The sequence below is a fragment of the Carcharodon carcharias genome, chromosome 2, assembly GCF_017639515.1.
Source record: "Carcharodon carcharias isolate sCarCar2 chromosome 2, sCarCar2.pri, whole genome shotgun sequence".
NCBI lineage: Eukaryota > Metazoa > Chordata > Chondrichthyes > Lamniformes > Lamnidae > Carcharodon > Carcharodon carcharias.
Genome location: NC_054468.1, coordinates 236057565 through 236081564, shown reverse-complemented (window position 1 = coordinate 236081564; position 24000 = coordinate 236057565). Strand labels below are relative to the sequence as shown.

Here is a 24000-nt window from a genome sequence, read left to right as displayed (position 1 = left end):
TTCAGCCCAAACAGACCAAGCTGGTGTTTATACTCCACTTGAGTAGGGTGGGTGGTATTGATAAGCAGGCCATGTGTGGACTGATTTCTAAGCCTTCGTACCAATCTCCGATGGGAAGAATGGATTTTAGGTTAAGCTGGTGAATAACTGAGAGTGTCCAGCCCAGCAGGTCACCCCCTTTCCAAAGAGATGGAGAGAAACTAGAAAGAAAGACTTGCATTTCTATAGCATCTTTTACAATCTTAGGACATTCCGAAACATTTTATAGACACGGAGGTGTAGTCACAGTTGTAATAGAGGAAATGCTATAGCTAATTTATACACAGCAAGATCCCACGAGTAGCCATGATAATGGCCAGGACACCTGTTTAATTAACATTGACTGATGGATAAATATTGGTCAGGGCAGACACCCCTTCACAATAGTGCTTATAGGATCTTTAACATCCACCTGAAAGGGCAGACAGGGCCTCGGTTTAGCACTTGATTCAAAAGATAGCTCCTCTGACAGTGCAGCACTCCCTCAGTACTGTACTGGAATGTTGATCAGCCTGCACAACTCTCTGGAATAGGGATTGAACCTACGACATTCTGACTTGGAGGCAGGAGAGTTCACTTACTGAGCTACAGGAAGCACAGGACAAGATGTGGCTGCTTATTCAAGATATGTGAACTTATATTTTTAGCTTTATTTCACAAGTGAACAGTCCATTAGCTCTCATTCCATCCCTGTTTTATGGTAAAGTCAACAACCAAAAGGGAAGTTAAGTAGTTTATGGAACATTCATTGTAAATATGTTATACGGCGTGTGAAAGAACAAGTGCTGAATCTTTGAAAAATAAGTTTGTTTGAAATGTTTTGCTCAACAGACTCAGCTCTGGTGGTGATCCTGTGTATCGCAGTGGGTAAGTAAACACCCAGGGTTGGGTCACCCAACTTGGGGCTGGTTTCTGAGTTTGATCTTGTGATTACGGGTGGGTGATGTGTATTTTGTGGTCCGATGTTTCTGTTTAAGATTTGCGACAGTTTGGCCTTTGTCATGGTTCAATGGGAAAATGCAGCATCAGATATGACACTGAGATGCCCAGCCCGGTTATCTCACACCTAAACTCCATCGGATGACAATACACAGGCACAGCCCTGTCAATCTTCATGTCCAGGGAGTCGTTAGAAACTCATTGCCCGAGTTCACTGATAAGGAACAGTTGCTGAAGTGAACTATTGGAAGGTGACATTGTCTGTGGCATCACTCCCCTCAGTGAGGTCAACAACATCAGGGTGAGGGGAAAAAACTATTGACCGTCAAATAAAATGGAGTTATGTCCACTGATTCAGAGATGGTGATGGTGAGCTCCCAAAGGATCCGTGCATTTCCAGGATGAATCTTGCTGAAATCTGCTGTTGGGGATCCTGAATTATCATCCCAAAAACCGTCAGTCCTCTTTAATGTCCATCAGGAATCCAATCTGTCTCAGGATAATAGGTCACCTCTAACCCTTTTCCTGATTGTCCCAGTATTTACTTCCTGCACGGCTATGTAAGTGACAGTAGGAGATGGAAGAAGGGATTACTGAGTGGGGCAGTGCATTGAGGAGGCCACTTAATGTACCGAGGTTGAAGGTTGAAGCGACTTTGACAGAATATTGGGATTCTTAGCACCTCAGTGCTTCAGTCAGGAATTTTGTGATTAGTTTTACTGATCCACTTTGCATTGGCAACATGAGCTTCCCAATGGGAATCCTATTTTGCTGTGGAGGAGGATATGGCAAGGGAGTAGATTGGAGATGCTCACAGTCAGTATTATCCTGTCCTACATGCTGATAACCAGTCTACAGAATGAGAGGCCCAGAAATTCAAATGGGCCTGTTTGAGGATGTGCGGTGCAGTGCGGGGATCAATACTGAGCTTTTTGTGGGCTCAGAGTGATCTGAAGGGGAGAGGTGGTAATTGTGGAGGGCTGTGGGGGATTGTTGGTGATCTGGGGGATGGTTGGGGGAGTGGTGATGATCTTGTGGGGGGGCAGGGAGTTGGGGGTTTTTGTGGAGAAGGGGATGAAGGAATGTGGGTGATCCAAGAGGTTGGAGGGGTTTGGGAAGGAACGTTGGGGATCATGGGAGTCTGGGTTGGGCCTGTTGGGTTGGGGTGGGAGACCTGATGATTTGAGGGGTGGGAGGGGAAGGGAGAGATGGTGTACATGGATAGAGGGCAAAAACTGGCTGTGGACTTTGTTCCTTTAGTATGGGGTCAGGGTAGAAATCCCAGTTCCATATCTAGGTAAGTATATCTTTGAAACACTCTTCACATGTAGGCCTGGTGTTGCTGAATGCCAAGGGCCTTACACCCATCATTGGTGTGGGCACAGCATGAAGATATTTTTAGCATTTCCAATATCCTGGGCCACATGCATTCGGTTTGTAACACTGCACCACTGTGTTCGAGTCTTCAGAGGCCAGTTATGCCCCACTCCCCCAGCCCCAAAAAACAAGTGCTGGACAGCTGGATTTTGAGATGCAGAATGTCTAGCTTTGACCTCACTGACCAATAGAGGCATCAGAAGGCTGCTCCTTAGGGTCATGACTCGAGTGAGGTTGCTGCAGGCTTGGGGTTGTGTGGGAATCTGGTGCAAATACCTTACAGCTCATGTCACTACACAATATATCAAAGAGCAGACCATAGGAATTCTCAATCCCAGTTAAAATGCTAGTTAAAGCTGCAGGTGGCAGGTCTTGTGGTAACAGTGGGTAGCATTCCTGCCTCTTTATCTTTATTCGTTCACCCGATGTGGGCTTCGCTGGCTGGGCCAGCATTTATTGCTCATCTCTAGTTGCCCTTGAGAAGGTGGTGCTGAGCTGTCTTCTTGAGCTGCTGCAGCCCATGTGGTGTAGGTACACCCACAGTGCTGTTAGGAAGGGAGTTCCAGGATTTTGACCCAGCGACAGTGAAGGAACGGTGATATATTTCCAAGTCAGCATGGTGAGTGACTTGGAGGGGAACTTCCAGGTGGTGGTGTTCCCATCTATCTGCTGCCCTTGTCCTTCTAGATGGCGGTGGTCGTGGGTTTGGAAGGTGCTGTTTATGAAGCCTTGGTAAGTTTCTGCAGTGTGTCTTGTAGATGGTACACACTGCTGTTACTGTACGTCGGTGGTGGAGGGAGTGAATGTTTGTGGATGTGGTGCCAATCAAGCTGGCTGCTTTGTCCTGGATGGTGTCAAGTTTCTTGAGTGTAGTGGGAGCTGCTCTCATCCGGGCAAGTGGGGAGTATTCCATCACAGTCCTGACTTGTACCTTGTAGATGGTGGACATATTCCCTCCTGGGGAATCAGGAGGTGAGTTACTCGCCACAGGATTCCTAGCCTCTGACCTGCTCTTGTAGCCACAGTATTTATATGGCTGGTCCAGTTCAGTTCCTGATCAATGGTAACCCCCATGATGTTGATAGTTGGGGATTAATTGATGGCAATGCCATTGAACATCAAGGAGTGATGGTTAGATTCTCTGTTGTTGGAGATGGCCATTGCCTGGCACTCGTGTGACGTGAATGTTACTTGCCACTTGTCAGCCCGAGTCTGGATATTGTCCAGGTCTTGCTGCATTTGGACAGGGACTGCTTCAGTATCTGAGGGGTCACTAATGCGCAACATTGTGAAATCATCTGCGAACACCCACTCTTCTGACCTTATGATGGATGGAAGGTCATTGATGAAGCAGCTGAAGATAGTTGGGCCGAGGACACTACCCTGAGGAACTCCTGCAGTGATGTCCTGGAGCTGAGATGATTGACCTCCAACAACCACAACCATCTTCCTTTGTGCTAGGTATGACTCCAACCAGTGGAGTCAGAAGTTCTGGGTTTGAGTCCCAGTCCAGGACGTGATGAGCTTGGAATATGTATTCTTAATGCAGCCAAACAGGTCAATTATCAATCTGTAAACCTTTCCAACACACACCAATAGCAGGTGGTAAGAGTGGGAGAGATCCCTGGTCAGCCATTTGATGGAAAGAAAATTGCCATCACTAACCATAGCTCCAGACTGCACCATGCATGGGAAAGTGGATGTTGCCACAGCAATTCGGACTATTTGGTGCCAATGGCAATGAGGTTTGATCCCTGTTGTGGCTGGGGTGGATTCAGGAGCTGCCTCCTTGCCCTACCAGTGGTGGTGGTCCTGGTGCTGCGAGTGGAGGTCAGGGTGCTGACAGTTGGAGCTACCTTCAGACGGGGACATGAAGAGGAAGAAACCCAGCGCTGTCCCACATGATAACCAAGATTCAGCACATTCCAGTCTCCAAAATCATTTGCCATGCCCCTGATTACCATTGCAATAGAAAAGGTTTGTTATATCCGGTAGCTGAATGAAGCGCTGGATTAGCCTGGCTGAATCTCCTTGCATTTTGTGGGTCATTTTGATCTTTGGGTTAAGAGAGGGCAGCATTAAGGGCATGTGAGTGACATGAATAATGTGATCTGTATGAGCCCATTCATCCTGTGAGGAGATGTGAAGATTTCTTGTCCTTTTGAGTGAAGTGGCCATGATGACTAGTGATGGACCTTGTGTCGGGTAATGTGAGTTGTCAGAGTGATTTTGAACAAAGAAGGTGTTCGGGTCTTTGCACTGGTTGTCCGATGTGAGGTCCTCTGGCACCCAGAGGGAAGGAGGTTGATAAATAAGGAGCTGTGAGTGATGGATGCAATGTGTTGGAGGCTGTACCTTGACCATCCTTGGCCAACCTTTGGAAATCACTTACCTCTCCCCGCTTTGTGTGACAATCCATTGACTCACTCCACCACCTGTCTCCAGTCAGGGGATTCTCACCCTCAATCCCCCAGCAGTTTGTCTCACCTGCCCCCCAATTCCACCGTTTCCATAGATTTAGCTGAGAACCTGGGAGCCCATCAGCTGTTGAGGTCCATCGCCCATCTCCTCAGCCTCAATGGAGGGAAGGTGGGATCAGTAATGGGGGGATCCCAGTGAAAGACAGAGAATGGGCTTTGCTGGGAACATGGACAGGAAGAATTCCATTTCCCCAAAATCCTGTCAGTGACAATCCCAGAATTCATAGCTGCAGGAACCAGCATGAAAAGGAACAAAAGGTGAGCCAATCACTTGTACAACTTAAAATGTAACTGACATAAAAATGCATGAAGCATGTGAAGCTCTTGGTAAAATTAAGCCACCTCCAGTCCAAAATGCTTTATGATATTTCTTGCTCTAGCCCAATCGGAGGAAATCACACACTCTGCTCCTGAACAAACTTGCTCTGCTCTGAGCTCAGAAGTCTGCAGGAACCCATCCAATAAGACCACAGCTTGTGTCAGTCAGACCTGCTTCAAACCTCAACCCATCCCTGCTATTTACTCAGAGCCTGTATCCCAGCCTCACTCCATCTGAGACCTGGTCAGGAATGTGATTATATTCTGTGAGGCATCATCGGTTCTGACCTCAATTACTTTCTATTCACAGGTCTAGGGGCTGGTCCAATCCTTATTCAGTCCCCAGAGGTTGTGAAGGTGTCTGAGGGTAAAACAGTGCAGCTACATTGTGCTTTGAAGAGCAGAATTGAAGATGACACTGTGGAGAAATATACTGTTCACTGGTACCATCCACAAAATAAGAGTCATATAATATTGAGTCATTTTGTAACTGGAGGTGTTTATCGGTCAAAGGGACTCTCTAAGTGGATTCAGCCTTCCAGAGACTTTGTTAATAACGGCTACACTCTGACTATCAGAGATGTGCAGCTCAATGACACCAATGTCTATATCTGTGGGATTTGGGGAAGGATCTTTGGAAATGGAACCCTGCTGAATGTGACCAGTAAGTACTTTCTACATTATATTGATTTTATTCCAAATAATGTTTCCGTACAATTGATTCATTTGACTAAATGCTTTATAAATTGTCCCGTTTGCATAACTGAGTTATAACCAGAGGACCGTGGGTAAAATCAGAGCCAGACTTCAATATTCACCCATCCTCAATGAGGGGGAGAGGTGTGTTAAAGGGTTAAATACATTGCACATCTGCCTAACATACCATACAAGTGTAGGTGTGGATTACAGGGTGTCTGAGCTTTCCAAAGGGGTGTGACAGGGCGCTAACTTCAATCGAAAAGACCCCAATCTTTAATTGACAAAGGGTCACCAAATTGGAACATTGGTCAGAATTTTGCCGGTGGGGCAAACTCACCAATGGGTAAAATGATACGAGATGTTGGGCGGAACCCCCGATGTTATCCCGCCCCATTTAAATTCCAGGAAGGAGGGGGCGCAGCAAAATCAGCTGCGGGCCCGCCGACCTGTCAATGGCCAATTGAGGCTATCAACAGGATCATTAAAACAACTAAAGGACCTGCCCGTCCGACCTTAAGGTCGTTGGGTTCGCCGGGAGCCCCGGCGGGAACTAGAGAAAACATGAAACCTCATCCAGCGGTGGGATGGAGTTTCATGCAGGGTTTTAAAAATTGTAATAAAGTTGTTATGCAAATTATGAACATGTCCCAAGTCATGTGACATTGTCACATGAGGGGGACATGTAAGGGAATTTATTATTTTCTATTTTTAATATTTTTAAAAGTCGAGGCGATCCACCTGAGGCTGCACTTAGCCTCAGGGAGATGTGCGCTGTTCCGTCCACATATGCGATAGAGCACACTCATGTTTTTGGGGACTCCCCCCCCACCCCACCCCCGCCTGCACAAGGAGCGCACAGCGTTTCCTGCCGGGTGTCACACTGGGTGGGCCTTAATTGGCCCCGCCCACATAAAATGGCAGCGGGGCCCACTTCTCTGGTAGGGATTGGCTCCCCACTCGCCGGAGATTGGGTCAGCTCCGCCCACCCCGACGAACAGAAAATTCAGCCCATTAACTCTGTTTCTCTCTCCGTATATTCTGCCTGACTGGGTTAATAATTCCACTGTTTTCTATTTTTTATTTAAAATTCACTGCATGGTTTTCCCATGTGTCTGGAAACTTGTCAGGGAAAGGGAGCCCAGAACGTCCAACTCCACAGGATACTTACCTCTTCAGCACTCCTTGTGGGTCAGGGTGTGGAGGAGTACTTCCCTAGGGAGTATGAAGGAAACTCTCCACTATACCTCAGCTTCAACCTCGGACCTTCCCCTGATTGTCAATCTCCCCTCAGCCCTCCCAATCCGAGTCTCACCATTCCCCTCCCAATCCCGGTCTCGCCATTCCCCTCCCAATCCCAGTCTCACCATTCCCCTCCCAATCCGAGTCTCGCCATTCCCCTCCCAATCCGGGTCTCGCCATTCCCCTCCCAATACCGGTCTCACCATTCCCCTCCCAATCCCGGTCTCGCCATTCCCCTCCTAATTCCGGTCTCGCTATTCCCCTCCCAATCCCGGTCTCGCCATTCCCCTCCTAATTCCAGTCTCGCTGTTCCCCTCCCAATCCCGGTCTCGCTATTCCCCTCCCAATTTCCAGGGACTGTCTCTAAGATTTGTCAGCCTGTCTTCCAGCTACCAGCCTATCTCTTTATGCAGCTCCAGGTGGGAAGCAGGCACCAATCACAGAATCACAGAATCACAGTGCAGAAGAGGCCCATCGAGTCTGCACCGGCACGTGAGAAACACCTGACCTACCTACCTTATCCCATTTACCAGCACTTGGCCCATAGCCTTGAATGTTATGATGTGCCAAGTGCTCATCCAGGTAATTTTTAAAGGATGTGAGGCAACCTGCCTCCACCACCCTCCTAGGCAGCGCATTCCAGACCCTCACCACCCTCTGGTCAAACCTCCTGCCCCTCACCTTGAACTTATGTTCCCTCATGACTGACCCTTCAACTAAGGGGAACAGCTGCTCCCTATCCACCCTGTCCATGCCCCTCATAATCTTGTACACCTCCATCAGGTCACCCCTCAGTCTTCTCTGCTCCAACGAAAACAACCCAAGTCTATCCAACCTCTCTTCATAACTTAAATGTTTCATCCCAGGCAACATCTTGGTGAATCTGCTCTGCGCCCCCTCCAGTGCAATCACATCCTTCCTATAATGTGGCGACCAGAACTGCACACAGTACTCCAGCTGTGGCCTCACCAAGGTTCTATACAACTCCAACATGACCTCCCTACTTTTGTAATCTATGCCTCAATTGATAAAGGCAAGTGTCCCATATGCCTTTTTCACTACCCCACTAATGTGCCCCTCTGCCTTCAGAGATCTATGGACACACACGCCAAGGTCCCTTTGTTCCTCAGAACTTCCTAGTGTCATGCCATTCATTGAATACTTCCTTGTCAAATTACTCCTTCCAAAGTGTATCACCTCACACTTTTCAGGGTTAAATTCCATCTGCCACTTATCTGCCCATTTGACCATCCCGTCTATATCTTCCTGTAGCCCAAGACACTCAACCTCACTGTTAACCACCCAGCCAATCTTTGTGTCATCCGCAAACTTACTAATCCTACCCCCCACATAGTCATCTATGTTGTTTATATGAATGACAATGTTAATGAGGTCCTGCTGCTAGGCCTGGTTAGGTCTCAGAGTCAGTTGTTCAGGCATTTCCAGCAATCCCCTTGAACCCACACCGCCTCCCAGATATATCCGACCCTGGACACCATAAACTAGGACAAAAATAAGTGTCACTTGGAAGAACATAAGTTAATAATTAACAACCCACATAAATTTGTTAAAAGTAAATTAACCCTGACAAAGATGGCAGGGTCCTTTGATCAAATAACATAGAGACTGTTCAGAAAGAATATGGGACCCTTGGCTTTACTAAAATTTGCCCAAGGGATGTGGGCATCACTGGCTGTGTCAGCATTTATTACCCATCCCTAGATCCCTTGAGAAGGTGGTGGTGAGCTGCCTTCTTGAGCCGCTGCAGTCCATGTGGCGTAGGTACACCCACAGTGCTGTTAGGGAGGGAGTTCCAGGATTTTGACCCAGTCTGTTTATTGCCCATCCCCTGATTGCCAACTTAAGAGAACTGAGTGCCTTTCAGAATCAACCACATTGCTGTGGTTCTGGAGTCACATCCAGGCCAGGACAGCAGGTTTCCTTCCCTAAAGGGCATTAGTGAAGCAGATGGGTTTTTACAACAATCACTTTCATGGTTTCAAACCAGATTTTTATTGAATTTAAATTTCACCATCTGCTCTGGTGGAATTTGAGGCCAGGTCCCCAGAACATTGCTGTGGATTACTAGCCCAGTGACAATACCACAATGCCACTGCCTCCCCCTTTATATATAGAATAGTTATAATGAACCTGTTTCAAACACTTGTTCAACCTCAACTGGCTTATTCTGTCTAATTCTCAGCACCACACTTTAGGAAGGATGTGAAGGCTTTGGAGAAATTGTGGAAAGGTTTACTGGAATGTTTGGGATGAGGAACTTCAGTCGATGGAGAAGTTTGGGTTGTTCTCCTTAGAACAGAGTAGTTAGAGGAGAATTAATCAAGGTTTTCAAAATCATGAGGGGTTTTGTTAAGAGTAAATAAAGAGCAACTGGCAGCAGGGTTACCAGAGGGTGCAGGTTTAAGAAAATTGGCAAGTGGACCAATGGAAGAAGCTGTTTTTAATGCATTGAGTTGTTGCGATCAGGAATGAGCTGTGTGAAGGGGCGATGGAAGCAAATTCTATAATAACTTTCAAAAGAGAATTGGAAAAGTACTTGCAGAGAAAAGCTGCAGATTATGTGAAAGTTTGGTGGGGGCTGGAGGCAGAAGTGGGGCTCATTGATTAAAGTTTGGGAAAAAGTCAGTACAGGCGTGATGAATCAAATGGCCTCTTCCTGTGCCGTGATTCTATAATAAATACACTTGTACTGCTGATATCAGCATGCTGTGACTCCAGGACCTTATTAAATGTTCATATTCATGCCATCGCTAATATTGCCTATCTCCACCTTTATAATATTGCCTATCTCCACCTTTATAATATTGCCTATCTGCATCTTCATAATATTGCCTATCTCCACCTTTATAAATATTCCCTATCTCCACCTTTATATTATTGCCTAGCTTCAATCTTTCTCAGCTCATTTGCTGCCGAAATGCTCATTTGTGCCTTTGTTACCTCTAGGTGTAACTATTCAACTGCTCTCCTGGCTGGTATCTCACATTTTACTCTCTGTAAACTGGAGGTCATCTAAAACTCTGGTGCCGGTGCCGGTGCCTTAACTCGCAGCATGTCCCGTTGCCCTATCACCCCTGTGCTCTCTGACCTACAGCATGTCCCGTTGCCCTATCACCCCTGTGCTCTCTGACCTACAGCATGTCCCGTTGCCCTATCACCCCTGTGCTCTCTGACCTACAGCGTGTCCCGTTGCCCTATCACCCCTGTGCTCTCTGACCTACAGCATGTCCCGTTGCCCTATCACCCCTGTGCTCTCTGACCTACAGCATGTCCCGTTGCCCTATCACCCCTGTGCTCTCTGACCTACAGCATGTCCCGTTGCCCTATCACCCCTGTGCTCTCTGACCTACAGCGTGTCCCGTTGCCCTATCACCCCTGTGCTCTCTGACCTACAGCATGTCCCGTTGCCCTATCACCCCTGTGCTCTCTGACCTACAGCATGTCCAGTTGCCCTATCACCCCTGTGCTCTCTGACCTACAGCATGTCCCGTTGCCCTATCACCCCTGTGCTCTCTGACCTACAGCATGTCCCGTTGCCCTATCACCCCTGTGCTCTCTGACCTACAGCATGTCCCGTTGCCCTATCACCCCTGTGCTCTCTGACCTACGTTGACTCTCAGTCATGCAAAATTGAAATTTAAAAATTCTTATCCTTTTATTCAAATCCCTCCATGGCCTGGACCCTCCCAGTCCCTGTAATTTCCTCCAGTTCCACTGCTCCCTGATATGTTTCTGCTCCTCTAATTCTGGCCTCTAGTGCATCCCTGTTTAAATTGCTCCATTATTGGTGGCTGTGCCTTCAGTGGCCTGGGTCCTAAGCTCTGGGATTCCCACCCTACACCTCTCTGCCTCTCTCTGTGTCTCTCCTCCTTTAAAACACTCTTTCAAACCTACCGCTTTGACCAAGCGTCCTGGTCACATGATCTAAAATCCTCTGATGTGTTTGGGTGTCACACTTTGTTTACAATGTTCCTGTGAAGCACCTTGCGATGCTTCATTTCGTTAAAGGTGCTATATAAATATAAGTTGTTGTTGATCTGAATCAGTAACAAGCCATCACAACTAGTTCAGTGTAATAATCCTCTATCTCTGTTTAACACCTCACTTCTGCTGCTTAGGTTGTCCCTTTAAACACCAGGAATACTTTATAACCTTCAGACTGGTTTTGAAATTATTGATCTTTTTCCCTTGAAGGTGCAAATGCTCCAGTCCTTATCCAGTCTCCGAGTCTGGAACGTGTCACAGAGGGTCACACTGCACAGTTACAGTGCACCATGAGGAATGCCGCAGTGAGAGACACCGATGCTCACTGGTACCGGGAGCTACCAGAGAAAGATATGGAGTGGGTTTTAACATATGATATAAAGAACATCACACGATGGAGTCCAGGTTTCACTGAGCGTTTCCAGCCTTTCAGAGACACCTCCAATAACAGCTTCATTCTGACAATCACCAATGTCCAGCCCAGTGACACTGCCGTCTATTATTGCAAAGTGTGGGGAGATATCAGTGGGAATGGAACACGACTGAATATAACCAGTAAGCCCAGTTTACATTGTAATAACACTGATCTCCATCGGATGTCACGTTGTGCAATAGGACTGGAAAATATCCAATATTTGAAATGCCTTATTCTGTGAGTCTGGTCCCTGACACGGCCCTCTCTGTGTTACAGTTTCAAACGCGCGAATGGCTGGAGAGCTGAAGATTGTCTGGATCAGTGTGGGGGCTGCGCTGGGAGCTTTGCTCATTGTTGGAGCTGCTCTTCTCTTCTGGGTCTGCCCAGCTCGAACGAGGAAACGACAGTCCTGTAGGTTCAAATCAATACTTCACTGAAATTATACGAACATGAAATAAAGTAGCCGGAGTGAATGTACCCATAAATTGAGATTAAATGATATGAAACACCAGAATCAGATATTCCATTGAAAATTGGACACGTTCATTATTATCCTCCAATTGTTCCTCGAATCTTTTGGTGCAGCATTTATAAGAATAACCTCAGTAATGATGCCCTCAATGTTGTCTTTTGCAGCTTGTTCCCTCCATACAGGTGATAATGCCTTGATCCCAGATTACGCAAATATTTCTCCTTTTAGAAACACAGAGGTGAGTGGAATTGGCTGACATTTCTTTATTCATCCATGGGATGTGGGCTTCGCTGGCTGGGCCAGCATTTATTGCCCATCCCATTTCCAGCCTTTTGTCACTCTTGGGGTTTAGAAGAGTGAGGGGTGATTTGATTGAAATTTACAAAGTCCTGAACAGACTTGACAAGGTGGATGTGGAAAGGATGTTTCCTCTTGTGGGTGAGTCCAGAACCACGGGGGACTGTTTTAAAATTAGGGGTCAGCCTTTTAGGATAGGAATGAGGAGAATTTTTGCCTCTCAGAGGGTTGTGTGACTTTGGAACTCTCTGCCTCAGAAGGTGGTGGAGGCGGGGTCATTGAGTATTTTTCAGGCAGAGCTAGATAGATTCTTGATTAACAAGGGAGTGAAAGGTTATCGGTGGTAGGCAGGAATGTGGGGTTGAAGTTACATTCAGGTCAGCCATAATCTTATTGAATGGCAGAGCAGGCTCGAGGGGCCGAATGGCCTACTCCTGTTTCCAACTTGTATGTTCATATGTTTCATGATTGAAGATGTTATGTGGTGATTTTATTGACCTTTGGCCTCCCCCCAATAATGCCTATTTCCTGGTTGTGTGACCTTAACCATAACCCTTCCCACACCCCCTCCATTTTCAATATGTTTATATCTGGTAAAGAGACAAGTTCAAAGAGAATGATAAAGAACTCTTTGGTAATGTCCCTTTGAGTTTTCTCCAGGCTGCACACAGCACTGTCCTGGAGATTAAGCTACAAACCCTGGAGGCTCCAGGCCAGTCCTGAAGGGTTGGCAACACTAGTCCCCACTGGAAGTTCCGCACATTCCCAAACAGAGAGCCGTATCCCAGGAGAGCAGTCGGCCCTGTGTCAGCAACAAAGTGGGGATGCAGAGGATTGATTGCTGTCAGAGACCCTCTGAATATTTGGCCCTGAGCTCAGAGACCAGTACAGCAGTGACCCTCATCCACAGTTTGCAGAGCCAGGCTCTGCTAGGAGTCAGTTGGCAGCAAGGGGGTAAACTGTGCTCCATTAACCAAACTGGCCTAACCTCAGCATCCAATTCAATCCCAAACTGAGCTTCCGACCCCTTTTCTTCCCATCACAAAGATTGCCGACAATCACCTCACTGCTGAAACCTGACCCATGCCTTTTTTACTTCCAGACCCAACAGTTCCAACATTCTCATGAACGTCCCCTGATCAACCACCTTCCATAAACTTTTACTCATCCCCAAGCTCTTGTGCTAGCTCCCACCACATCCTTTTCATCCACCGCTCACTGTGATCAGGTTGCACCACCTGTGATCCACCCACTGTGATCAGGGGCCTACTCTGGTTCCTGGTTCACAAACGCATTATTTAAAATTCTCATCCTGGTTTTTAAATTCCTTTATGATCCTGACCCTTCCTACTGCTCTAACCCCCTCCAACGCTACACCTCAGCACTCTGAAATCTCAGCACTCCTCCAACTCTGCAACCCTCTGAAATCTTAGTGCTCCTCCAAAAATGTAACCCTTCGAAATCTCACCTCTCTTCCAACTCTACAAGTCTCCGAAATCTCAGCACTCCTGCAACTCTACAACTCTCTGAAATCTCAGCGCTCCTCCAACTCTGCTACTCTCCAAAATCTCAGCACTCCTCCAACTCTGCAGCTCTCTGAAATCTCAGCACTCCTCCAACTCTGCAACTCTCTGAAATCTCAGCGCTCCTCCAACTCTGCTACTCTCCAAAATCTCAGCACTCTTCCAACTCTGCAGCTGTCTGAAATCTCAGCATTCTTCCAACTCTGCAACTCTCTGAAATCTCAGCACTCCTCCAACTCTGCAACTCTCCAACTCTGCAACTCTCCAAAATCTCAGGGCTCCTCCAACTCAGCAACTCTCCGAAATCTCAGCACTCCTGCAACTCTGCAACTCTCTGAAATCTCAGCACTCCTCCAACTCTGCAGCTCTCTGAAATCTCAGCACTCCTCCAACTCTGCAACTCTCTGAAATCTCAGCGCTCCTCCAACTCTGCTACTCTCCAAAATCTCAGCACTCTTCCAACTCTGCAGCTGTCTGAAATCTCAGCATTCTTCCAACTCTGCAACTCTCTGAAATCTCAGCACTCCTCCAACTCTGCAACTCTCTGAAATCTCAGCGCTCCTCCAACTCTGCTACTCTCCAAAATCTCAGCACTCTTCCAACTCTGCAGCTGTCTGAAATCTCAGCATTCTTCCAACTCTGCAACTCTCTGAAATCTCAGCGCTCCTCCAACTCTGCTACTCTCCAAAATCTCAGCACTCTTCCAACTCTGCAGCTGTCTGAAATCTCAGCATTCTTCCAACTCTGCAACTCTCTGAAATCTCAGCACTCCTCCAACTCTGCAACTCTCCAACTCTGCAACTCTCCAAAATCTCAGGGCTCCTCCAACTCAGCAACTCTCCGAAATCTCAGCACTCCTGCAACTCTGCAACTCTCTGAAATCTCAGCACTCCTCCAACTCTGCAACTCTCTGAAATCTCAGCGCTGCTCCAATTCTGCAACTCTCTGAAATCTCAGCGCTCCTCCAATTCTGCAACTCTCTGAAATCTCAGTGCTCCTCCAACTCTGCAACCCTCTGAAGTCTCAGCGCTCCTCCAACTCTGCAACTCTCCGAAATCTCAGCGCTCCTCCAACTCTGCAACTCTCTGAAATCTCAGCGCTCCTCCAACTCTGCAACTCTCTGAAATCTCAGCGCTCCTCCAACTCTGCAACTCTCTGAAATCTCAGCGCTCCTCCAACTCTGCAACTCTCTGAAATCTCAGCACTCCTGCAACTCTGACCTCTTGAACAGCTCCAGGGACTGTCTCTAAGAGTTGTTCCTCCTCCCCTCTATTGCTGGCCTTGCTTTCAGCCATCTAGACCCAAACTCTAAAACTCCCTTCCTCCACCAGCCTCTCCTCCTTGCAACTCCCTAAAGACGTAGAGACACTGGAGAGAGTGCAAATAAGGTTCACAAGGGTGATACCAGAACTGAGACATTTTACTTATCAAGGATCATAAATATAAGATAGTGAACGATAAAATCTGCCCCAACACGCTGCCTATTTTATTTCCAACACCTCTCCATTCTGACAGGGACGATTATAATAAAACAATTCAACGTGTGGCATTTAATCCAGGTGATGGGGTTTTGCCCACTGGCTGAGGAACCAGGGAGATCCCAGCGTTGCTACTCTGGGGAGTGCTTGCTCAGTTAAGTGCTCAGTGGTGGGTCTTCCTTGAGATCAAGGACCCCTGGGGGGGGGGGGGTGGAAAACTCTCTCTGTTGAGAGTTGCCAGCCAATCAGAAGCCAGCAGTTCCTTATTGCCTTCAGCACCACCAGAGTAACGGTTTTAGCTTCCGCCAGTGCACCCTGCAGAGGCCCAGGATCAACGGCAAACCCTAGGCCACAGGTGAGTGAGGGTGCGATGGGGGCTGCAGGGTGGTGGGGGTGGGGGGAATGGGGTTCAGCAGTAATGCTGGAAGGTGGCTCTCAGCCGGCTCCCCCTCCCCATGCCAGGTTCCTCGATCCGGTTTTTTAGTGCCTTTGGACAAGGGACACCCCCTTGCAGCCTGTATGCAAACTCCACAGGGTTTGGTTTTTGGGCTTCCCACAGGCCTCAGCAAGGCCATGAAGTTCCACCCAATGTGTTTAAAGTCCTGCCCTTACCTAGGCCTGGATCTTAGCCACAACGGAGAGGCTCCCCATCATAGTGAAAATTCCAGAAATGGCGGAAAATCCGGCCCCAAACCTAGCATTTTCCATCTCTGTCGGGGCAGGATTATATTCAGGCCAGGGTAAGCTCGCTCCCTAAATCACCAACGCCTCCAATGAACTGAGATCTTAGAAGAACAAAAGTGTGGAATCTGGAGTGTGTAGATTAGAGCAGGTAAGAGGGGCTCTGAACTTGATGGATTCATTCCGACAGGCAGGGTACCCTTTTGGAGAGGGTAAGATACCACTTTGGATAGGGTCCCAGGACACTTTTGGGAGGGGTAAGGTACCCTTTGGGATCGTTAAAACCGCACAACACAATTATGTACTTTTTATGCACAAACTCATTGAACAGCCAGCTGTCAAAGAAGTGTCCAGCTGTCAAGGAAATGTCCAGCTGTCAATCCTGTCCAAGGAGTGTCAACCCTGTCCAAGACCTGTCCAAGGATACTATGTGAGATGGCATGGAGGGGGTAAGGGGAAAGGTTGGTGGGTGCGAGCATAGGTTGGCATGAGTTGGAACTAAATTGGCGTGTGAGGGGCCTTGGGGGATTGGATGGGGGGCATGGGTTGTCATAGGGAGTGTGTGTTGGTGGGGGGGGGGGGAGGGGGGGGTGGGGGTGGTGTGAGGGCTGCAGAGACCTTTGCCCAGTCCACCTCTGCACCCGGCATCCTTGGCACACATTCTGGGCTCGCTTGCCCTGACTCATTTTTCCAGCCTGCTCGCCTACTGCTGCTACTACCCCCTCACCCCCACCCCCACCCCCCCCCCACACCCACCCCCACCCCCCACCCCCCACCCCCACCCCCACCCCCCCCCCCACCCCCGCTCCCTCCCCACCACTATAACCGAAAACCCAACCTGCAGGTGGCCATTTTTAAAGGTCAGGGGTCACCGAGCTGGGAAATCTCTGGACTCTGCAAAACTGACCAGGGATGAAAATGCCGGCCAGAGGGTCTTACAGCACAGAAAGAGACCATTCAGCCCAAAAAGATTTATACAAGCGCTCATGCTCCACATGCACTCCCTCCCTTCCCCACCATCAACATACCCCTTTCTCCTTCGCATCCTTATCTAGCTTCCCCTTAAATGCAACGACACTTATTCACTTTAACCACTCCCAGTGGCCGAGGTTTCCACATTCTCACCACTCTCTGGGTAAAGAGGTTTCTCCTGAGTTCCTGATCAGATTTATTAATGACTATACCTATGGTCCTTCATAAATACAACGTCTCAGTTCAGATATCGTCCCGCTGAACATATTTTGTGCATTGTCCAGTGCCTCTATATCCTTTCTGATATCTGAACTGATTTTAGCAGCTTTCAGTGTCATAATCCCTCATGTAATCTCCAATCCAAGTGAAAATTAGTTTGTGGCTCTTGTGAATCAGTAACAAGTTGCTAACTGTTAGCATAAACCAGTGAAGGATGTCGTGTGTGAGGCATCATAATATACCGGGGGTCTTGGCTGGACTTCCCCTTGTGTTCAGTGATCTTGTTTAACAATCTTACTGTGCCCTTGTGTGTTGCTGAATCCTATCTGTTCTCATCCCTTCACTGATTTTTATCATTTAATTTTGTTACAGAGAGCAGACGATCTCCGGGTTGATTCTAATCTGATTTATGAGGTAACAAACTTGATATCTACTAAATTCAATGATTCCAAGCAACACTTTAGTGTAAAAGAATGTTCATCGATCATTGTTTTTTTCCCTCCTTTCTGAAAATAAGAACGTGTCTTCACAAAATAAAGACCCTTCACAGTGATGGTGCAGGTAGGTTCATGTCAATCCCAGCTAAATATCCACGTGTGACAAGAGTAAATACACTGCTGGGGATTCCTGTTTCTATTTCCTACATTCACTCTGTAGGTCAGCGCACCAATAATTTGTGCAACTTTTAAAATGCTTGTCACAATAACTGCTGAATAATTAAGCAAAGCCTCCAAACAACAGATACATGGGTGAAGATTGAATGGAATAAGGTGCAGGATGTCCAATATTAATGTTGTTGTCCGGCAGGAAACGGGATAAAGGGATGTGGGACCAAGGCGGGCACATGGGATTAGGAAACTGCTCACGTGGAGGGTAAACTCCAACCCAGACTGGTTGAGAGTTCCTTGTTGTCAGTTCCCTCTGGTACCAGAATGCTTTATCACCGTTAATGCATCTTCATGCTGAGAAAATGAAAAGCCCAAAATTCCTGCTCACCCACATTGTTCCCAGAATACCAAGGTTTGTGCCAGCTGCAATATCCAGTGATTCACTGGCTACCCATAACCTGGAGCTTGATTCTCAAGGGAAGCCATTTAATTTTTTGGCTACAGTGGTTAATAATTCTCCTAGAGGGGTGTGCGGCGGGGAAGGAGGAGATTGTGTTGTGGAGTGGGAGTTGGGGGAGTGGGGGGGGTTGTAGGGGGCTGACCCATCATATTACAAACGATACAAGGATTTATAGACAACCCAAAACTCAGAGCAGTGGTAAACAATGAGCAGACTTCAGGAGAACATGCAATCGGCAGAACATGGCAGATGAAGTTTATCACAGTGAATTGTGGTGTGATGAATATGAGGAAGGGCAATATAAGCTAAATGATAATACTTTAAAGGGGGTGAGGGAACAGAGGAAGCTGGGGCTATTATATGGGCAGTAAAATCAGTGAAGACCAAAGCCATGGCTTTCAGTGCCCACTGCAACCTCCACTCTCTAACTATTGACACCATTCCTCTCACTGGCAACTGTATAACACTTAACCAGGCTGCTTTTTTTGTTGATTTATTGTTTCATGGGATGTGGGTGTCACTGGCAAGGCCAGCATTTGTTGCCCATCCCTAATTGTCCTTGAACTGAGTGACTTGCTCAGCCATTTCAGACAGTAGGTAAGAGTCATCCACATTGCTGTGGGTCTGGAGTCACATGTAGGCCAGACCAGGTAAGGACAGCAGATTTCCTTCCATTAGTGAACCAGATGGGTTTTTATAACAATCAGTGATGGTTTCATGGTGATCATTACTGAGACTAGCTTTATATTCCAGATTTTATTAACTGAGTTTAAATTCCACCAGTTGCCATGGTAGGATTTGAACCCATGACCCCAGAGCATTGGGCTGGGTTTCAGGATTACTAGTCCAGCAGCGTTACCACCAACTCCCCTGTTCACAATCAGAGCCTCATATTTGACCCCAAGATGAGCATCTGACCATGTATTTGTACCATCATTAAGACCACCTATCTCTTCCTCCTCAACATTAAGCGACACCTCTCCTTCCTCAGCTCATTTGCTGCTGGAACTATCATCCATGCATTTCTTCCCTCCGGATTTGACAATTCCAATGTGCTCCCCATCTCCCGCTCTTGATAAAGTCTAAGATTTGCTGCCTACCTCGCTTCGAGCCCCATTCCCCCATCACCCTGCTGCTGACCCACTTACACTGGCTCCTGGGTGAGCGATTGCTCAATTTTAAAATTCCCATCCTTGTTTTCAAAACACTCCACAGCCTTGCCCTTTCCCTATCCCTGTAATCTCCTCAAGCCCTACAACCCCCCAGGATCTCTGCCTCCTCTAATTCTGGCCTCTTGTACACCCGGACTTTAATCATTCCACCACTGGTGGCCGTGCCCTCCGCTGTGTGGGCCCTAAGCTCTGGGCCTAAGGTTTCAGCCTGATGGCTGGGCGCAAACAATAGTCAGGCCCAGGATTGGCTGGGAAATGGAGCGCCTGCCGCGCTCGGCCCCCAAGGTTGTGATTTCACTGGCTGGCCAATTAACGGGCGGCCAGCGTGGTGTGTGCGCTGCCGGGGCCGGGGGCCGAGGTCGGGGGTGGGAGGAGGGTGGACGCTGACGTTTCCATGGGTGCGAGCGAGCGCTGAGAGCACGCTCCCTGAAGACAGGGGAGCCGCAGAGACCCCAAAACCATGGAATAAAGTTTTGAAACAAGTGTCCAATCATCACAATTGGGCACCTGAACACACAGATGATAAAAGTGCTTCCCACAGGTTTCTGTTATCATTTTATTTAATAACGGAAACCTCATCCTGCCCTTGGATGAGGTTGGATGAAAAATGTAAAGTCCACCCGGCCGATTTGCCCTCCCGCTAACCCTAAGGTTGGACAGACCATTGAATCAGTGACAATTGCGCCGTTAATGGGCTTAATCACCCTCTGAATTGTCGGCGGGCCGCTTCCAACTTACGCACCCATCCGCCGAGCAAAATATCGCTTGAGCACGGGATGATGTCAGGACACTCGCCCGATTTGACATCGGATTGGACCTGGCATGCGCCAGTCCGTGGGAGGTAAAATTCTACCCCTGGAATTCCCTCTCTAAACCTGTCCTCCACTCTACCTCACTTTGCTCCTTTAAGAGGATCCTTAAAACCCGCCTCTTGGACCATCACCTGATCTAATACCACCATAGGTGGCTCAGCGTCAAATTTTACTTCCCTGTGAAGGTTTTACTATGTTATAGGTGCTATATAAATGCAAGTTCTCTGTTTCTTTTCAAACATAAGGTCACTGCAGGTGACTGGCCCTCACCTTATTTCTAATTCTATTTAACAGACATTAAACATCTATTCAAATGCTGGATGCAATCGGAACAGCATTTCTGGAATCTGCAAGACAGCTTCTCGCATCATTAACCCGCTCTTTGGCTGCAGGTTGCTCACCAGAGCTTACTGACACACTCACCATTTGTTCATCTGCATTCCGTGGACAGTGCGTCTAGATCACGTGTTCCTCTCCAACGTTGAAACCTTCCGCAGACCCGGCATTACTGCCCAATAGTGAAGAACAGACCCCTACAGTTGTACCCAGCGCTGCTCAGACCCCATCTGGAATGACTGCAGTCAGTCCTGGACATCGCACCTCAGGACGTGTATACTGGCCGGGGAGGTGGGGGAAGCAGGGGATTTATGAGAGTAATACCAGGTCTAAAAGGTTTAAATTATGAGGGTAGGTTGCATAAACTTGACTTGTATTCCCTGGAGATTAGAAGGCTGTCTGGTGATTTAATTGAGGTATTTAATATGATGAAGGGAAGGGAGCTGATAACGTTGATCCAGAGAAATTAATTCCTCTGGCTGGGGAATCTGAAGCCAGAATCTTAAAATTTGATAAAAGCAAAGAACTGCGGATGTTGGAAATCCAAAACAAAAACAGAAACAGAAATACCTGGAAAAACTCAGCAGGTCTGGCAGCATCGGTGGAGGTGAACACAGTTGACGTTTGGAGTCCTCATGACCCTTCAACAGAAGTCAAACCTCGAAACAGACTTCGAAACGTCAACGGTGCTCTTCTCTGCTGATGCTGCCAGACTTGCTGAGTTTTTCCAGGTATTTCTGTTTCTGTTTTTATCTTAAAATTTGAGTTTGGTCAATTAGAATTGAGGAGGGTCTGAGGACTGAAAGCAAGTGAGCCCTTTTCTGTAACAGGACTTGGCTCTTCAGCCCCTTTAAGTGAGTTTAACACAATAAATATCTCATTAGTGGACTGACACTGTCAATAAAATCCTTGGTGACCATGTCCAGAAATGAGCATCAGGACTCTTTGCCTGGTCTCTGCTAGTTACAGTTTCCTAATTGGTGACCACTATTTGGAACTTGGATTCCCAGGAGATGTACTTTCAGTTTATGTTCCTGGTATGAGTGTTGATTAAAATGTTCTGTTTCTGTCCCTGTCCTGCTCTGTTTTCTGTCCTTGAAGAGAGGTTATTGGACAGCCGCCTGAACACACAGTGTTGTGACACACCCATCCTGATACAGGGCTGGAATATTATGTTAACCACCGCTCTGCCCCACCACCCCACCCCAGGACCGAGCTGGGCAGCGAGGGAGCGAGAGGGAGGGGGACAGAGGGTAATATTGGGTGGGATGCGGGGCACGCTGTGCCCATCACCATCCCATCTCCACTGATATTTTACCAGTAGCAGGGTAGTTTCTGAATGCCCCACCCCCTCTTAGACCAACTGAGGTACTTAAGTGGTCTTTTAATGGCCACCTAAGGGTCTTTTCTCACTGCCGCTGGTACTCTACCAGTGGCAAGATGGGCACTTCTCCACATAGGGAGGTCACCCAGTGCCAACCTAACGTCTCCCTGCAATTTGGAAAGGGGAGGTTTCCCTCCTCTTCTGATCCCATGTTGCCTATGGTGTCACCCCCCCAACCCCCAAGCAGCATGGGCTGCCCCAGCTGGATGATCCCGCCCCCAACCCCCCGCCCCCCCCACCACCTTGTGATTGCCCACTCCACACCCCGCATTCACCAGGGCCTGTCTGATTGGCCCCGGTGGACCCCGACCTCATTTCCCTGCACTCTGGACCTCCTCCATCATGGCTGGTCTGGTGTCTGCTGCAGTTCCAGCGCTGGCCACTGATCCTGGTGGCGCTGCTGGGTCTGATGAGCTGCAGACCCTCTGGTCGGCTGACGGCTTTGGGAGGGGGGACATTGTGCCTCAGCTGCACAGAGGCTGTGGTTACTGGAATTTAATAACCTGGCGGCTATGGTTTCCAGGGCCGGTGGTGGTGGGATTTCCCCTGACACTGCAGTGATCGGCTCTGCTGCTCCTTTAGCTCACTCCCTTTTTCAAATGGGAACGCTTCATTTTCAAACTTCTTGAAATCCTCGTCACTCTTTTGCAGAACTTAAAAATAAAATTAGTGGAAAGGCAGCTGGAAAATATTGAGCAGAACAGCGATGGTCCAAAAGGACGAGTGCTGTTTGTATTTAAACCATTTATATAAAGTTTAGAATTGCTCATTAGCTTGTGGGTCAAGAAGGGAAAGCCCTTGGCTCCAACAAGCAGAGCTGGGAAAGCTCCCTTTCACCTGGCGGACTCTCTGGGTACACAGGAGGCTCCCTCATGCTGTTACCAAGGGCTGGTCCAGTTCCATCCTGGGGTCTTCTGGGGTGCCAGTGTGCTGGAGAGACCCCTTCCTGAGGGATCCTGAACCTCTTGAATTCTCCTTCAATCACCCCTGAGGCCCCTTCATGACCCTCCCTATATATTTGATCAAAACACCTCATAGTTTTCAACACTTTTGTTTAAACCACCCCCAACCTGCTCTGCTCTAGGGAGAACCACCCCAGCTTCTCCAGTGTCTCCCTATAACTGAAGCTCCTCATCCCTGGTCCCATTCTGGTAAATCTCTTCTCCACCCTCCCCAAGGCTTCGCCATCTTTGCTAAACTGGGCACAGTGCTCCAGCTGGGTCCGATTGCTATGGGTGGAGTCTTATGGCCTCTCCCATAGGTGGGATTTTCAGCTTCTGCTGAAGTCAATGGGCTTTTGATCGTCTTGCCGCATTCTACAGCCCCACCCCCACCACGATGGGACTGCAAAATTCTGCCCTATGTTTTACAGAGAGTTTAGCATCTTTCCACCTTCAAAGATTTGTGTGCCTAAAGTTCCAGGGTCTCTTTATTCCTGCACCCTCTTCAGAACTGTACTCTTCAGTTTAAATTGTCTCTCCTATTCTCCCCACCAGCATGCAACACTCCAAACTTTTCCGCATTGGCTTGTATGAGCCTTGTGTCTGTCCATCTGACCAGAGTGTGTATATCTTCCTGGAGGCTGTTATTATCCTCACTCTCTGCTACATATCGAACTTCGTGTCATCTGCAAAGTTTGAAATTGTGCCCTGCAGAACCTAAATCCAGGTTACTCATAAATATCAAAAGAGACACACTCCTGATAGTGATCCCTCGGGGACACCGCTGTCTATACTGTCTACTGATTCACAGCCTGAAAGACAACCATTCACAACCCTCTGCATTCTTTGACTTACCCAATTTTATTTGTTTATTTATTCTTTCATGGGACATGGGCTTTACTGGCTGGGCCCAGCATTTATTGCCCATCCCTAGTTGCCCTTGAGAAGGTGGTGGTGAGCTGCCTTCTTGAACCGCTGCAGTCCATGTGGTGTAGGTACACCCACAGTGCTGTTAGGGAGGGCGTTCCAGGATTTTGACCCAGCGACAGTGAAGGAACGTTGATATATTTCCAAGTCAGGATGGTGAGTGACTTGGAGGGGAACTTCCAGGTGGTGGTGTTCCCATCTATCTGC

General features: G+C 48.0%; 1 protein-coding gene across 2 annotated transcripts; it reads left to right on the top strand.

The window, feature by feature from the left end:
- Positions 1-705: 705 nt before the first annotated feature.
- On the top strand, positions 706-21085 carry LOC121274305. Of its 2 annotated transcripts, XM_041181555.1 has the most exons (8): positions 706-906; positions 5464-5817; positions 11307-11651; positions 11788-11922; positions 12148-12221; positions 17526-17567; positions 17671-17714; positions 20500-20636. In XM_041181555.1, exons 1-7 carry the CDS (start codon positions 855-857, stop codon positions 17704-17706), a joined length of 1038 nt encoding a protein of 345 aa, XP_041037489.1. In that variant the 5' UTR covers positions 706-854; the 3' UTR covers positions 17707-17714; positions 20500-20636. The 2 variants fall into 2 exon arrangements, with proteins under 2 accessions (XP_041037489.1, XP_041037481.1); XM_041181547.1 differs by lacking the exon at positions 17671-17714 and having other exon boundaries at positions 20500-21085.
- The last annotated feature ends 2915 nt before the right edge of the window (positions 21086-24000 follow it).

Coding starts and splice junctions, on each gene's coding strand:
- LOC121274305 (XM_041181547.1), top strand. CDS start 855: ATGTTTTGCTCAACAGACTCAGCTCTGGTGGTGATCCTGTGTATCGCA. Junction 907..5,463: donor GATCCTGTGTATCGCAGTGG/GTAAGTAAACAC, acceptor TTCTATTCACAG/GTCTAGGGGCTGGTCCAATC. Junction 11,652..11,787: donor AACACGACTGAATATAACCA/GTAAGCCCAGTT, acceptor TCTGTGTTACAG/TTTCAAACGCGCGAATGGCT.